Source organism: Orbicella franksi, chromosome 1 (assembly GCF_964199315.1).
Source record: "Orbicella franksi chromosome 1, jaOrbFran1.1, whole genome shotgun sequence".
Lineage (NCBI taxonomy): Eukaryota > Metazoa > Cnidaria > Anthozoa > Scleractinia > Merulinidae > Orbicella > Orbicella franksi.
This window is the reverse complement of record NC_138145.1, coordinates 7,692,240-7,709,026: the sequence shown is the minus strand read 5'-3', so window position 1 is coordinate 7,709,026 and position 16,787 is coordinate 7,692,240. Positions and strand designations below refer to the sequence as shown.

Genomic DNA, 16,787 nt, shown 5'->3' with positions numbered 1-16,787 from the left:
AGAAATTAGAAATAAAGGTTGCAAACGGTAAAGAGTTTCGGATTCTCGATAAACCTTATACATTCTTGTTTAAAACTCAGGTGGAGACAGAAAAGGACGGTATACCTACGGAGCATAACACGCTCACAGAATTCGATGTTCGTGCGTACAATTCTCCCTCAAGAACATTTTTGTACGTCCGCGCTATAAGGGTATGTTTCATAAAATTTCTCACTCTGTTTTACCTTGAAAGATTTCAAGACATTCCACAGCACTTGCCTTATCCTTGCTTTTAGAATCTTTGTATTAAAATTTAGTTGCAATTGTATCATGTTATTTGTTTCGTAGGACAAGCAGCATTTTAACTGTGATGTGTTTGTCAACAAGAATGCGTCAAAGATTACTTTCATGGTAATGCGAATTAAAGTTACTAAGTCTGTCTTTATGCGAGTCAGATCATTTCAAAAAAAAAAAAAAAAAAAACATAAAACGTGTAAGTACAGCTGTGACGTTTTGGGTGAAACGTGTTTAAGAAGAGGGGGGACCAGTAACATTTACAAAGTTTTTTGTAAGTGGCCAACAAACAGGGAATAAAATACACCAAAAATGGCCTAAGGCGTGACAACTAACCACCTGTGAACCAGCGATAATGAATGAGAATGAAGTCAATTGTAAACCCCACAAAGAGAACGGTAGAAAGTATTGGTATTTACGATGAAAAATTCGTTTAGTTAGGCCATGTAAAAAAGTGTTTTCACATGACGTCACCGCAGCCATGTTGGTGTTCCAAAACAATGACACGGCGGCTATGTTTGTGTACCAAACCAATCCTGTGGAAGTTGAATTTTTTCCTTGAACACTACACTACACTTTCTTTTCATTTTTGTTGCAATAAATTTACATGGCTGCTGGCCACGTGAGTGAAAACGACTTGCAGTGAGAGAGTCTGAAAAAGCAATGGAAATGATAAGAGAGCAATGAAAAACATTAAATCTTTTGCTGTATTCTAAAGAGTAACCTGATGTTGGTCTGTTGTAGCAACTTGCAAGACTCTCTGATCACATACCAGCCATTAAAAATTCCCCTTCTAACAGGTCATTGCACGCGGTAGGATACTCAGCCAGTGGGTCAAAGTCCAAAAAGTGGGTGTCATATCAAGCTTCCGATTTAGAATTCTGCCGGAAATGTCGCCCTCATCGCGTCTTGTGACATTCTTCGTTGGAAATGACGGCGAGGTTGTCGCGGACAGTACGCTGCTGAGCATTGACGATGGATTACCAAATAAGGCAAGTCACGTGTCCATGTTTGTCAAATCGAATTGTTATGTGATCTATTATTAAGAATTTTTCATCAATCTGGGAATTAAGGTTAAGTTGCTGAGACTAGTTAAGTAGTGGCTTGGGGTAAGGTTTACACGGGTATCTTTATTGTTTCCCAAGAAGAGTGTAACATTGCTACAAGGCTATTTGAATTTAACCGCCGTAGGGAGTTTTCGAGAGCTAGCTCTTTGCAAGAGCAAAGAACAATATACTGTGTATTGAACATTTGAACTGATTTTCTTTCCTGCTTAATTAATGATTTTGTAAGTCATCCTTTGCAGGTTGAATTTCATGATGAATCCCCCGGTCAGATGCCACAGAAACATCCGGGTATTCCATATAAGATCCAGCTGTCGGCCACTCCTGGTACAAGAGTTGGACTGCTGGCTGTTGATCAGAGTGTGTATATCCTGAGAAACCGCGAGAAACTCAACAAGAAAAGGGTGAGCAACAAAGTCTTTGGAATTGCATAGAATTTCTATAGGAAGAAATTTCTATTTCTTATTTTGGGTTTGTATTAGGTCAAACGGCATGGTACATGTCTCTTAAGATAATGATGTTTAAGAGAAAAGAAGCCCCAAAGTCTGCCAAGAGACCTTATGCGTTTCATGCCGTAAGGAGAACAGCTGATAATGATGATGATGATGATGATGAAGATGACGGTGGCAGTCTTTAATCAGAATCAATAATAATATAGAGTGTAATACAATCTTTACATTTGGGGGCTTAAAATAGGGATTTAAAAAATCGTGCTCATTGACTAATTATCAGAGGGTTTTAAGTGTCAGATTTGTGGGAGGTTTATTCGCCTGAGAGGGAAGGAAGGAGGGCTTATTTTCACATGTTTACAGGATTTTCTCCATCTCATTGTGAATGTATATTGTAGGTATTTAATATAATGAAATCCATGGATCTTGGATGTGGCGTAGGATCTGGAAGAAATAGCGAGGATGTGTTTTACGTAAGTGCAACTCTTAATGTAGGAATAAATTTTTGTAAAGTTGATACATTCCAAAATGGTATACTAAAACAACAACAACAAAAAAAGACACCCAAGTGCTGAAATTCAAAACCCAACCAACAGTTGGGACTATGTTCATTTGCTCGATTGCTTTTATGTGCTTACATGTTGTAAAGAAATTTGAATGGTAAACGAATTAGGAACTGAATTTAAGTCATTTCTTGGTGTTGCACTTTAGAAACCCCCTTGTAATTTTGTTTCCTTTTAATAAGTAAAAGTTATGTTTGGCTCATATTACAGTCGTATGTTTTAGTAGCGTTTGCTAACTGCAGCTCCTTCTGGTATCTTAAGATATCTTTCACTGAGTGATTGAAAGTGGCAATAACATTTCTTGTGAGTGGTGGCTGCGGTCAGTTGGTAATCACGCAGTCGACCAAGCGTGTAATTTTTTATTCATAGAAAAGTGGGACCGTGGTACTCACAAATACGGACATCGCCAGCAGAGGACGTTCTGGTATGGCTGCTACACTTCAGTTACACCGGTGTTGTTTTGCTTATAATAATATACATGCAAACCTTTCAGCATGCTGATTGGTTGAAAACACGCCAATCAATCCAAAACAGTGCAGAAAGTCGAATTTGAGTGCAAAAAGCTGAAATTGGGTGCAGAAAGGCGAACTTGTGTATTATTAACAAGTAATCAAATGATTTCGAATGCAAATTGGGAGAAATAAGCACTCGTAAATTTTTCAGACCACAAATTGCACTCGCCCTACGAGCTTAGCCTTTGAAAAATTTACTTGTGGTTATTTATTCCAAATTACACCCGGAATCATTTGATTACCCACACAAATGACTGTAAAAGTTACTGAATTTATGCTCTTGAGTGTATTGCAACGTTTTGCTCCCACAGTCATCAAATAGCTTTCCGGCTATTGCCATCCTCTACATTATGAACACACAATGCAAAGCTTTGAAAAGAGGTGTAAAATAGCATGTCATTTAGTCACTTGACAGAAAACTACAGAAAAAAAAATTGAAGTTTTCAGGCAGACGTGAAAATCCATTTGTTGTCGTTTAGCAACTTGAGTAAATGCCAAATCTACTAATCAAGTCATTTTCCTCGAATTAATTATATACATAATAGCATGAATTTTTCAGGAATTTTTACGTACTGGATTGTTAAACGAGGCAATTTTCGGATTTTTAACTGCGAACTATTACACAGCTTGAAGAGGAACCTTGCCCTAGGAATTCTAAATGTGGTTATAAAACTGGCGTAAAAGCCCTCACTCGCGTTAAGTTAAATTTATCATCAAAATATTACGTCACAAAAACCTTGACAAGTACCATTACCATCTATTTTAAAAGAGTTTTGGAGACAATGAATGTGTAAGGCTACTTTAATTTTGCAGACTTTGGATGTCCACACTCCAAAAGGAAGCAGAAAAGGTCGACTGAAGGTGAGGGAGTTTGGGCTTATCTCAGTTATAACATCGTTGTTTTTTCGGATCATCGTTTTTCTGCTGTTTATCAACCGTAGAAAAACTATTATATCTGTGTAATGTTTCCTCAATTTGAAAGTAATTTGATTTGTGCATCTGAGAAATGACTAAATTGGGATATAGCTTCATATCACTTTTAGGATTGACTTCAATCGGATCTGTTCGTTTTTTGGTTTTCTCTTTAGATTTGGATAAATGTTGCAAGGAGGGTTATATACCAGCCAGAGCGTCTTGTGTTCTTCGTGCCCGGTACTGGATGGCTGGTGCCAGCAAAATCTGTAAAGAAGAATTCCTTCGATGCTGTTTTAATGCTACAGGGGAGAAAGGTATAAGATTGACCGAAATTGCTATATTTTAACACAGGACTTAACTTATTGTTCCACTTGGTGTAAGATAAGAGATAAACGTTTGCCTATTTTATAATTTGTCTCACAATGGAGTCACTTTGAAGCCGTTTTGGTCGTGTTGTTCAGTTCATTTGCCCTATGACAGCTTTTATCTATTTTAATTTGTCAACCAGACCCTAGAATTACGCAAATTCGCTCAAGAAAAGTCCATCAGTTGGAACAAGAATTTGAAGATGACGAGATCAGCCAGGGACAAATAAGGAAGTATTTTCCTGAGACTTGGATTTTTGCCGATGGTGTTGTTGGGTAAGCTGGATTATATGAAGTATGTTGTACGAAAATGTCACCAGCTGGTAACTTCGATGGCGATAAGCTTATCCCCAAATAACCAGTCATCGCAATATGCAGTGAGTAATTATAAAGACGGAGAGATATATTTGTTATTAACCAAACATAAGGGCTGTACTGGGGGAATATCAGTCCGGGGTCTTTGACGGTACGGACCGGGCGCAGTAAGAGCCGTGCAAAAAAGATCAAAGACCTGATTTTCTTGCTCTACGTTCCCGAGGAAGCTTCGTAAAGAGGAGAGATTCATTACACGACCCAAAAGGTTTAAGAAAGCCAACGATCACGGGCTGGGAAGACACCTCAAACGTCAAGCGCGTATTTTCTATGCATTGAACTGGGCGCTGCCCCGAATGACCCCGTGGGACCACTCTTGTGTATTTTCTGGTAGTTTTATAGGTTACTTTCCTGAAAGAACTCACTTAAATGCACGTAAAAGATCCCTTCGTCCAACTCTCTTTCGTTTATTTTCTCTTCATTTTTTGAATGTATGAGAAGAGAGGATACGCAGTTTAATTTCACGTTTGAAGTTTGTGGTGTCTTTTCAGTCCGTGATAGTGGCATTTTTTTTTTTTCAAAACTTTTTCAGTCGTGGAATAAATATCTTATTAACCAAGCTTGCTCGGGACTGTACTTGTAGGATATCAAAAAATCCTCGGAAAATCGTCTAAAACGTCGTCATTAGTATGTTTATATAATAAACAGAATATTACATGCCCGCTTGTGGATACGAATTTTATCTTCTCGTGTTCAACTCCATATCTCACGAGTGAGCGCAGCTCACTCGTGAGATATCGAGTTGAACACTCGAAGAAAACATTTGTATCCACGCGCGGGCATGTAATATCCTCTATACCGTAAATCTTCGAATTAGCGCCCGGAGCGCTTATTTCAAAATTAGGAGAAGACGGGGGGGGGGGGAGGGGGGGCTTATTTGAGGCGGGGCGCTTATTTGATTTTTTCCCAAATCGTGACCTGACATGATCATTTTTTAATACATCATCTGCACGTAAACACCAACATTAGCTGTTTATTGACACAAAAAGCTGATCCTAAAGTTTAAATAGCGACACCGTTGGTACTTAACGTGTTCAACGTGTTCACTTAACGTGTTCACAAACTGAAACAATGTACAGATCTAATACTACATGACGGAAACTATACATCCTTTGTTGTCTCATTTCTCGTGCACAAAATGGGGGTGGGAGGGAAGGGGGGGGGGGGCGCTAATTCGAGGATTTACGGTAGATGTACCTTAGTAACAAGGGTTAATAATTATCTTTCATAAGCCTTCCAGACTATAAAAGTTTAGCTAATAGTTCCGTAAGGACGTTACCCTTGAAAGCCCTCTCTCTCATTGATACAATCTTAACAAGACTTTTATCCATTCATTTACAAAGCGTGTTTGATTTTGGTTTTAGTCAAGACGGAAAGTTTGCCTTTTATACCAACCTTCCTGACACCATTACAACCTGGGTTGTCCAAGCTGTTGGTATTTCAAACCAAACAGGCCTTGGAGTGGCTCGTGCACTGAACATCCAGACACTTAAGGATTTCTTCGTATCGCTTCGTCTTCCTTACTCTGTCCAACGAGGAGAACAAATTTCTGTTATTGCTTCAGTGTTCAACTATGGAAATTTCGAATTAAAGGTAAAATTAATGCTGGTAGTGCATCCTATGCAAAAGTTGTGGACAAGCTTATATTGGCAAATCTGCGCGCAACCTTGAAGGCAGTGTTAAGGAACATTCCAATGTCAAAAAGCAATCGCCGAACTAGCAAAACACATCCAAGAAAATCCAAATCACATTTTCTCAAGTGACGTTTTAGCTACTGCTCACTTCTGGGTGAAACGAAGAATCACAAAAGCATTTTACATCGCACGCATCCATCTCGAACTTAAAGCTCAATCATTTCAAATCATATCATTCCCTATTTGGGAACTGGCGTTACGCTATATTTATTTAAGCCTGAGTTGTAAGAACGCACAGTTGTTTGTAGAACAGACACTCCGATGATGATTACAATGATCGGAAACGTTTTGTGCCAACCAACCAATCAACCAATGAACATCTCATTTTTACGTACCAGCCATACAAGGAGCGAAACTAGTGAATGAATTGTAAGCATATTATTAAAAACTGGATCATTGGATAATGCAATTCAAGAGTTTTCATTGCCTTAGCCATCATGGGTTATGAGCCAATATACCATGCTCTACAAATATGGTAAGCGTACACAAAATTTTTTTGGGCGTTCTTATCTTTATCTTTATTTTACTTTTAGTTTTCTATATTTTGTGAGCGTTTTTAATAAAACAACTCTTATCTACCATCTCAAATCCAACGCGCGCTTGTGGAATCAATGCTAAAATATACGACTGACTCTTAGAACAACTTTCATGCCATTCTTAACGAAAAAACAAAGTCAAGAAGAAAAACAAACAAACGAAAAAACAGTTAACAAAATTATTCTCAGTGGCTGTTTGTTTTGCAGGTTAAGGTCAAGTTAGAAGATAGCAAGGAGTTCTGCACTAACGTGCCAGCGGGTCAAAAGTCACCGATTGTGTCGTTATCTGTAAAAGTAAACGATGCAGTATCTGTTTCGTTTCCCATTGTACCTATCAAACTAGGAAAAGTGTCAATCAAAGTGATTGCCACTGCTGAAATCGTCGGGGAAGACTGGATGGCCGGTCAAGCCATGGGAAGCGATGCTGTGGTCCGGAGTATTCTTGTAGTGGTAAGGCTGGTTGAATTTTCACCTTAGCAGGTTTGCCGTTAGTGGATAGAAGAAGAGGGGTGACGTAAGCCTCATTTCAAATTTTAGGGAAAAGACAACTTTCTCGCAAAAAATAATCAACATCCACTCAGCAAAACAACAACTACAGCAAAATAAAAGCAACAACAACAAAAAAATAACTTGTTACTTTACCCAAGATGACTGATTAGAGGTCGGCTAGACTAATGATTAGTGCTTTGGACTTTGGACTTTGTCGCCCTGGTTTGGGTTTTGGCCGACTGAGGTCTCCGGCTGTGTTGGCCAAGACACTTTTCTCTAACATTACTTCTCTCGTACCAAGAATATAGATAGCATGAAACAAAACGCAGTGGGTTACCAGGCATGGTCTATAATCCATACAGGGGGCGCAGCAATATTCCAATGCAAGCCGCTTCGTGTTATAGAACTGAATTTGATTTAAGCGCCAGATGGTGAACGAAACAACCATAAAAGATCTCTGATACATTTAGCTACGCAATACGTAGTTCAGTTTCCCAGGTTACTTCGTAATTATTGTCATTCTTTCATGGTATGGCTATTGGATAGATTCTGATGACTTTTATGTTTTTTCCTTTCTCCTCAGCCCGAAGGAGTTGAACGACGAAGAACGTATTCATTTGTGCTTGATCCACAAGGTCAACTGATCGAGTAACACATTCACTGCGGGTTTAGTTAGTCAGATAAACATGCTATGATTGACTGCACTTTTAGTTGATTTCTTAATTGGGAGATTAACTGATTGCATTGATGAGTGAGAGATTGAATGAGTGAGAGACATATTTACCGAGTAATTATAAACAATCGTTTATGAGCGTATAATGAAATAGGTAAAGCTGAAGATAAAACAGTTTTCCCATTTTTAAAGAATCACTTAAGACACTTGGAAGTCTGACAATTCTCGATATCACTTTATGTATACAGTCCTACCCCTTTTAAGAGGCCTTGCGCCTAAGAAACGACCGATGATTTCCGGCTAAAAAATAAAATCGGCCGATTATTATCTCCCAAGCAGAGGTTACCGAATACTATTTAAAAATTAATTTCTTTTGTTTCAGTTTCACTTTAAACCAAAAATATCGAGCCGCAAACTTTTTCTGTCTGATACCAGCAAAATTAGGCTGAAAATAAGCCCCCGCAAAAAACTGTTCAGAAATTACTCTCGCAACGCAAAATAATGAGAAAACTACACAGTGTTGAAGAAAAAGGCCTTTTAATACAATATCATTCGATAAACATCAAAAAACTGCCGAAGCGATTAAAAAATAAAGTTTCAAATATTGCATACTAAATTAGATGGAGCGTTGGAGCTGATTTTAAAATAATTATTTCTCAAAAGTTCAACGCTTTTGAAAGCAATCACAGTGATGAATCAGACATTGGAGGGATACACATCACGTTTCTGGAAAAACATTTTTCGGCCAAAGTATATTGGCCTTGAACAAAGCGTTCAAAGTTACCGTGTTTACCGTTATCCTGCTACTTCGGCGAAACACTTCTCTTTTGCCAATACGGCCGTGGATAGCGTGGTAAACGCCACTTTAAACCTTGCTAGGCATTCAAAGACCATCCTGAGTAGAAGGATGTAGAATTGAAAGAGAAAGGAAGATGAAAAATACGCAGAAAAAGAAAATAACTCGAAATTACCATCTGCTAACGAAAGTTGAATCTGGAAAATGTCGTCGTGTGACAGCGGCCCTTGACGTCATTTGTCACGTCAAGTCGCGAGAGCGTGGGAAAACGAGTCTGCAATGTCCTTCGGGCGGTCAGCGGCTAGGGATCCAGTCGTGACCGATCGTGACCCCATAACTCAGACTACGCTGTGGCCAAAACGGTGTGGCGGTTGGGGAAGTTTTTCTTTTTGAGTGACCATCATTTGTGAAAAATAACATAACATTGTTCCACTAAACGTTTTCTGGCCGGGAAAAATTGTTTTCCTATTTGTGCATTCGTTTGGATTCCGCCGCTGTTTAGACAAATGACGTCAAGGGCCGCTGTCACGCGACGACATTTTCCAGATTCAACTTTCGTTAGCAGATGGTAATTTCGAGTTATTTTCCTTTTCTGCGTATTTTTCATCTTCCTTTCTCTTTTAATTCTACGTCCTTCTACTTTGGATGGTCTTTGGATGCCTAGCAAGGTTTAAAGTGGCGTTTACCACGCTATCCACGGCCGTATTGGCAAAAGAGAAGTGTTTCGCCGAAGTAGCAGGATAACGGTAAACACGGTAACTTTGAACGCTTTGTACAAGGTCAATATACTTTGGCCAAAAAACGTTTTTCCAGAAACGTGATGTGTATCCCTCCAATATCTGATTCATCACTGTGATTGCTTTCAAAAGCGTTGAACTTTTGAGAAATAATTATTTTAAAATCAGCTCCAACGCTCCATCTAATTTAGTATGCAATATTTGAAACTTTATTTTTTAATCACTTCGGCAGTTTTTTGATGTTTATCGAATGATATTGCATTAAAAGGTCTTTTTCTTCAACACTGTGTAGTTTTCTCATTATTTTGCGTTGCGAGAGTAATTTCTGAACAGTTTTTTTGCGGGGGCTTATTTTCGGCTGGATTTTGCTGGTATCAGACAGAAAAAGTTTGCGGCTCGATATTTCTGGTTTAAAGCGAAACTGAAACAAAAGAAATTCATTTTTAAATAGTATTCGGTAACCTCTACTTGGGAGATAAAAATCGGCCAATTTTATTTTTTAGCCGGAAATCATCGGTCGTTTCTTAGGCGCAGGGCCTCTTAAGCGGCCACCTATTAAACGGCACCCCTATTAGGGGGCCAGTAATCAAAGTCCCGATGAGGTCTTTTCTATTGTTTTTGCCTCTGTTAAGCGGCCAACCCCTTTTAATAAGCGGCCACTCTCCATTTCCCCGGGGGTGGCCGTTTAATAGGTATTTACAACAGTTGCTAACTTATTAAACGTTATACCTCTGACAGGTTTTTTCCTTTTATCCCTCATGGCGACTTTGCCAATTTTACTATTTTTGTTGCACAGGAGTATTACGGGACGAGGCGCCAGACAGAGCCAATACGTCAAATCCTGCTCCAGGCATGAAACACGATAGTAAGTAAAATGTCGAGATGATCAAGTTGTTCCTAGATAGCAAGGTAAACAAAATTTTGTCTGTATATTAAATGCCTTCAATGCCGATTATCTATTATTTTCTAGGAGCTGTTCACAATGGCATGCAAGTAGACAATATCTTCCTCAAAGTTCCCTCCCGGGCAATACCAGGATCCCTGAAAGCTTTTATGTCACTTACAGGTTTGACGACTCAGCTACTTATAAACCAACCTCGGGTTTTTTAGGACAAGACCTTATCAAACCCTGGCTGCGTTCATCTGACTTTCTCCCTTTCATTCTTTATACACTCCGAGGGCTGAGTAAGTGGAAAGGCCTGATAACAAGAAACTGCTTTAGACTATCCTAAGCACTGAGTGTTGTAAAAGTAAAATAGAATTCTGTTTTCTTAGTTTGTGAACAGATTTTTTCCACATTATTAGTTTGGTATACAAAGGCGTAGTGTAAACAGCGAGTGTCTCCTTCTCTTCCATCAACAGAAAAAGCAAAAAACAAAAACAAAACAAAATAAAACAAAATAAAAAACACATATATTTTTGCTCTCACCTAGGAAACATTATCGGTCCAGTAGTCACAAGCTTAATAACCGGCGGGTTAGAAAGCCTTCTGCGCATGCCCCTGGGTTGCGGAGAACAGACGATGATATTCTTGGCTCCTAATGTTTACGTGATGCAGTATCTGTTAAGGACCAGGCAGGTAACCGCTGACATAGAGTCAAAGGCCTACAGAATGATTCAATCAGGTGAGTAGTCGGGATGGGATTGGATTCATGTATTAATATGACAAGTGAAAGGGAATGACGAATCATTAATTATCATCATCATCATCATCATCATCATCATCATCATCAGTTCTCGAGGCGCCAGTAGGCGCATAAGGCCGTAATAGTTATGTAGTTTTTAAGAATAAGATTGAGACTTTGCTCTTGAAAGAGGCTTTTAATTAGATAACTTAATTGGATCACAATGGTGCGGTTGGCACCCAACCGCACCAAATTATGATCCTTGTTTTATTAAAATCTTTTTATCTTTAACTTTTATTATGATATTGTAATTTTAAGTAGTAGCAGTTTTGAACTTCAATCATTTTAAACCCTAATGGTACAATTAGTTACATTTTTGTTTTATTAGAAATTTTTTATTTTTTATCGTTTAATTCGTATGACGATATTGTAATTTTAAGTAAAAGTGGAGTTTAAATTTAATTACAAACATTGTAAAGCGCATTTGACCTCTGGAAATGAGCACTATATAAATTAATGTATATTATTATTATTATAATTTATTATCATTATTATTATATAATTATTTTTATATTATTACTATATTTTGAATATCTTTCAGGTTATCAACGGGCTTTAAATTACCGCAGGAATGACAAGTCGTTTAGCGCGTTTGGAGAATCTCGTCCTGGCAGCACGTGGTAAGCATGTTTTCAGTCTAAAACCAAGACATCATTGAAACATCAAGTGAATGCAAGGAAAAACACAAACCTTGACCTTTAACCTAAGTTTGGCTACAGTAACGCCAGTCAAATGAAGGGTCAACGAAGGATCAAGGTTTCCATCCTAAATAAGTTAAACGTGGTGATTTATGTTTCATATCAAGTTGATTACAAACACAACAAAGAATGTTACTGATAATAAACTAGAAAACATCAGCTACTTCATTTTTGTAACCCTAGATTATATCCGTAACACATAGCAATTGGCTTCACAAAAATTTAGATGAAAGATAATTAAAATGTCAAACTGATAAATTTCGAATGTACACAGTTTCCAAACAAGAAGAGTACAAAAAGTTGTCATTCTGAAAAGTTCTGACCAGATGTGTTCCTCAAATATCAGGTTGACTGCGTTTGCCTCCAGAGTTTTTTGTGCTGCACAGGGGTTCGATGGGATTGAAATTGACGAGGCTCTAGTTTGTGACTCAGTAAGTTGGCTCCTTGAAAACCAGCGTCAGGATGGGGCCTTTCCTGAAGTTAAGGATATCATCCACAAATCCATGATGGTTAGTTACATCCTTCACGTTGCTTGACATTGATAATTTTGTTAGAAGGCTTCGGTTGTGTGGCTTCTTTTTTCGATTATAGGATTTGTGTAGCCATTTTATTATTATCCTCAAAGTCATTTTCGACAGAACTTTCTCAAAATCACCCAACGTGTCCATTCCCAAATTAACCTAGAACGTATAACTAGAATGGTTTTCATTCAGGGTCGAAATTCGCATTTGTTTTGGTTTTGGCAAAACTCGCCACTCTTCGTTGTCATCTTTTCAGAAGTAAAACCATGACCAATCGTGACTCGCTTGCACTCGTTTTCCCGCGCTTCACGTCAGCTAAATGTATTTGATTCGATTTTTGAATGGTTTGCTATATTGTCTATGTAATTCGTGATTGACCAGAGTGATTAACGGTGAGGGTTGTCCAATACATACAAAGTGAGTCGAGCCTCTACACTTTGTTGTCGACTCGACTTAACTGAAATTATTTCTTCAAAACTGCAAACGGAGATCAATTTAACCAGCTCGCTTTGTGTAAGAAGTTTTTGTTGTCTTTTCCTGTCAAGTTCGTAGTAAATTATCACTCTTTGATGCTTTTTATTTAACCAGGGTGGTACTCATGGCGATGTAGCGATGACGGCTTTCGTTTTAGTTTCTCTTCTTGAGTGTGGATGTCTTGGTCAGGTAAAAAGAGCTAATCCTCAGAGTACTTTTTCAAGTGTAGTTTTGTTATTCATGTACTAAGATTACTCACTTTTATGCAGAATAAGAGCCAGAGGATTGAGAATGCAGTGGCTTTCATGGAAACAGAGTTGAAAAACATCGAAAAAGTGAACGTTCTTGCGCTCACGACGTACGCTTTGGCTCTGGCAGGAAGTAGCATGAGCTCCAAGGCAAATGCAAAACTCCTCGAGAAACAGGTCTACAAAAGAAGTAAGTATTTTCGCAAGAACGCTGCGACCTGCTCAGTTCTGATAATGCAAAAAGTAATCCTTATTTGTCAATAGTTCCTTGTCATCTCAAGCACTTTTCTATAAGCGTCAAGCAACGAATCCCACGCGGCTGATGCGTATCACATTTTGCTAAAAGCGTGTCAATATAATGCAGTTTTATCATTCATCTTTAACGTTTTAGTGTTCAGGATAGAAACAGGTATTTATTCCTAAATTTCAGACGAGTCAACTCGATACTGGGAGGCTGGAAACAATGCTTTAAACGTGGAAACCACTGCTTATGCACTGCTGGCACAAATGGCGGTTGGACGGCTTAAGTTGGCAGGACCAATAGTCACATGGCTCACAAATCAGAGGGACCCTCTTGGAGGCTTTGTATCAACACAGGTTTCTGTAGTAGTCGAGCCCTTTCCTTATTGAATAACTGAAATCGCCTGGCCTTTACAGTATTACAGCCATACTATTTAAGACTTGGTGTATAATTTGTTTACAAAAAAGAACCGGAACCTACATGTATTAAGGAGGGTGCCGTAAATTTAGCTCGATACCACGGTATGGTTAACGTAATGCAATTTTCATTTACACTGACGTTTAAGTTTATTTTTGTTCTATATCAGCCATGAGATTTGTCTTAAGTTTTTCTAATTAGTAAACTACTGTACAGAATTTGTTCTACGCTCATTGAATTGATCACTGATTGAATCGACAGGACACCTGTGTTGCGTTGCAAGCCCTATCTAAGTACAGCGAGAAGACTGCTGGCGCCAATCTTGACTTGCGTGTGTCTGTATCCTCCGAGAAAGATGCAAACTGGAAGAGGAAATATCACGTCGATGCAGACAACGCCCTCCTGCTCAGACAAGAAGAAGTATGTATAAATGAAAAATCTACGTTTATTGCATATTGGTGAAATTACACAAGAAACAAACTTCCATTGCAGGCTTCCGCTCTACAAGGACATACGACCTTATCTAACAGAACGATGATGGTTACGTCGGGGCTACTGAAATTGACTTCGTTTGTATAACAGCAAACCACAGCGGTTGTGACATGATATCCAACGCACGCTGCGTAAACATTTAAGTTAAATTCGATTAAGGAAGAAGTACAATATTCTTAGCCGGCGAATTGGAATCTTTGCGATTCTAATGCGCATCTGTGTAACAATCTCGGTCTTTTCTGTGCTCTCATAACACTTAGAGTACTTCAACCAAGCTTCCATTGCAAACAAAGGATATCGATAAAACTAAGTTTTAATAACAATAGTTATGAAAATTATAATGCCTTCAACTGTGAGAGAATAGTTGAGACCAATGTTAGTTAATGCCTGATCCAAATCAGATAAAGTGATACCTTATTGAGCACATAGGAAAACTGATCTGTTTGTATGGCGTTTCTCTTTCCACAGGTCACGCGTCTTTTGGGCGGAGAAATGTTTATCGACTCATCAGGAAGTGGAGTGGGTCAATTGCAGGTGAAATGGCTATTTTACAGTTGCCCCTGCACAATCGCTGCTTGATTCGATTCAGACCACTTAGGCCCTGTCTACACTATGCCGCAGTCGGAAATTTGAGAACAGAGGTCTCTCTCTTAGAACACATCAAATGTTCTCCGTCCACACTACGCCGGAGAAATTAAAAAAAAAAAAAACAAAAACAAAAATCACCGGTAATTCTGGATTTGTGTTTGAGAAAGCTCGGTTAGGGAAACCAAATGATTACCGTGACGCCATCGTTTTCGAAAAGCTCCGTTTTCAAAATCTTTACTGTCCACAAGAACACGAAAAGCTGGCGTTTTCAATTTCCTCCGGTGGAAAGGAGCGTTTTCAAAAAGCTCCGTTTTCGTGACGGATTAGAGTGGACGGTAAACCTAACGGCAGAAATAAGGCTACATTTTCAAATTTCTCCGGCGTAGTATGGACGCTGTTTTAGTATTCAGCTTTCATTCACTCGTTTTATTTATAAATTAAAGAATGGTTACGAGGATTGTTCGCTTCAAGCTAATCGTCCTTTAAGAATACTTGCTTTAAACATTTGGCTACTTTTTCAGATTGAAGTCCGTCATAATGTACCATCAGCGAAGAACGAATCTTGCCACTTTGCACTAAAGATTGAAACTAGAGAAGAAATAAAAGAGGGCAAAGAAGATGTGGTGCCAATAATGGGACGTTCGAGGGAGAGAAGAGACGAAGACGAAAGAGAAAGAAAGGCCAAGAAATGTCGGAAAAACAAGAAGAAGAAATCTTGCAAAAAGAGAAGGAAAAATCAAAAGTATCACAAAAGACCAAAGACAGATGCAAAGCCACCGGATTCGCTTCAACTTAAAATTTGCGCAAGGTGGGTCATGAAAGAGCTGCACGTGTAATTAATTCTTTATTTTAGGATGTTGAGTAGAAATTCCACTGACAGATTGTTGGATTGGGTGACCAGAAACCTGGCCACTGGCTGGGCATCACTGGAACATATTTTTGTGGTCATGATGCCAAAGCTGTAACCCTAAAATCCAATTAATAAAGAGATAGATTTCTACTGAGTTTTGGAAAAAGTCGAATAAAATTCCAAGAAATTTGATATGAGCTTCTTTCTGGAGTTTTTGTAGATATCTCACACTCACACAAGATGTAACCATAGTTTAATTGATAATGGTTCTTCTCTGCCAGTTTGGTCACTAACTTTTACATTTTCCTGTCGCTGCTAATTACCTATGTATATGAGAAGGGGAAGAATCAACAACAAACCATCCGACATAATTGTAGTTTATGTTTTACTTGCTTAATTGCCGGCCACTTGCGGATCTGACAACAGGTATCTGAAGGATGGTAAATCTGGTATGACAATAATGGAGGTTGGAGTTTTCTCTGGATTTACTCCTGACAAGGATTCACTGGTTGAGGTAAACAAATTCTCCTGCCAGTGTTAGAGCTGCAATATTTTCAGTCTCATATAAATGTGATTACTAAGATCAATATCGGACTGATTTTATGTGCTTACCCGCATTCCACAGCTCATGGAAAACGTCCGACCAGCCGTGGACCGTTTTGAAATTTCTGACAGATCTGTGATATTATACGTCAGTGAGGTAAGGTACTCTTTTTTAAAAATTAGTTTATTAAGGTAAAATTTAATTGTATCTGGTCGGTCCAGAAATTACTGTGCATGAATCTTTGTCATACAGTGTAAAATGGGGTTGACAGGCCTGCACGACTCTCAAGCGCGTGTTTTAGCCTTTTATAGTTTGGCTCTCACAAGTATATCTTTGAGCGAACGCCCTCTTTTGTATGAAACGAGGGGCGGATCCTTGCAGATTTCGCTCAGTAATGGTTGTTGTTCTATTAAATGCCATTTTTTCATTAGGATTTGTTTTAGGTTTGGCACTGATGGTTGATATTGTGTGACAAAAGGCAAGATTCGTTTGTTTTCTCTCTGTTTTGGTTGGAGGGCTAGTTTCCTCTCTTCAAAGTTCACTTCAGAGAGGGTTGCTTGAATAAGATTCTCTGGGTAACCTCTCTCAATA

General features: G+C 38.7%; 1 protein-coding gene across 2 annotated transcripts in view; it reads left to right on the top strand.

Annotated features, from left to right (window-relative positions):
* Window positions 1–16,787, top strand: part of LOC145487265 (complement C3-like) — a 32,378-nt gene that overhangs the window by 8,329 nt on the left and 7,262 nt on the right. The window contains exons 14-38 of one of the 2 annotated variants that reach the window (XM_081466009.1): window positions 81–191; window positions 328–390; window positions 1,074–1,265; window positions 1,580–1,741; window positions 2,185–2,259; window positions 2,719–2,773; window positions 3,675–3,722; window positions 3,950–4,090; window positions 4,285–4,417; window positions 5,878–6,106; window positions 6,951–7,193; window positions 7,816–7,867; window positions 10,235–10,303; window positions 10,409–10,504; window positions 10,872–11,063; window positions 11,665–11,743; window positions 12,168–12,330; window positions 12,931–13,005; window positions 13,086–13,254; window positions 13,495–13,661; window positions 13,984–14,142; window positions 14,683–14,748; window positions 15,324–15,610; window positions 16,079–16,166; window positions 16,278–16,352. In XM_081466009.1, the coding sequence (XP_081322135.1) occupies window positions 81–191; window positions 328–390; window positions 1,074–1,265; window positions 1,580–1,741; window positions 2,185–2,259; window positions 2,719–2,773; window positions 3,675–3,722; window positions 3,950–4,090; window positions 4,285–4,417; window positions 5,878–6,106; window positions 6,951–7,193; window positions 7,816–7,867; window positions 10,235–10,303; window positions 10,409–10,504; window positions 10,872–11,063; window positions 11,665–11,743; window positions 12,168–12,330; window positions 12,931–13,005; window positions 13,086–13,254; window positions 13,495–13,661; window positions 13,984–14,142; window positions 14,683–14,748; window positions 15,324–15,610; window positions 16,079–16,166; window positions 16,278–16,352 (3,189 nt within the window). The remainder of the gene's footprint in view (window positions 1–80; window positions 192–327; window positions 391–1,073; window positions 1,266–1,579; window positions 1,742–2,184; window positions 2,260–2,718; window positions 2,774–3,674; window positions 3,723–3,949; window positions 4,091–4,284; window positions 4,418–5,877; window positions 6,107–6,950; window positions 7,194–7,815; window positions 7,868–10,234; window positions 10,304–10,408; window positions 10,505–10,871; window positions 11,064–11,664; window positions 11,744–12,167; window positions 12,331–12,930; window positions 13,006–13,085; window positions 13,255–13,494; window positions 13,662–13,983; window positions 14,143–14,682; window positions 14,749–15,323; window positions 15,611–16,078; window positions 16,167–16,277; window positions 16,353–16,787) is intronic. The other variant, XM_081466018.1, reaches the window with a different exon arrangement.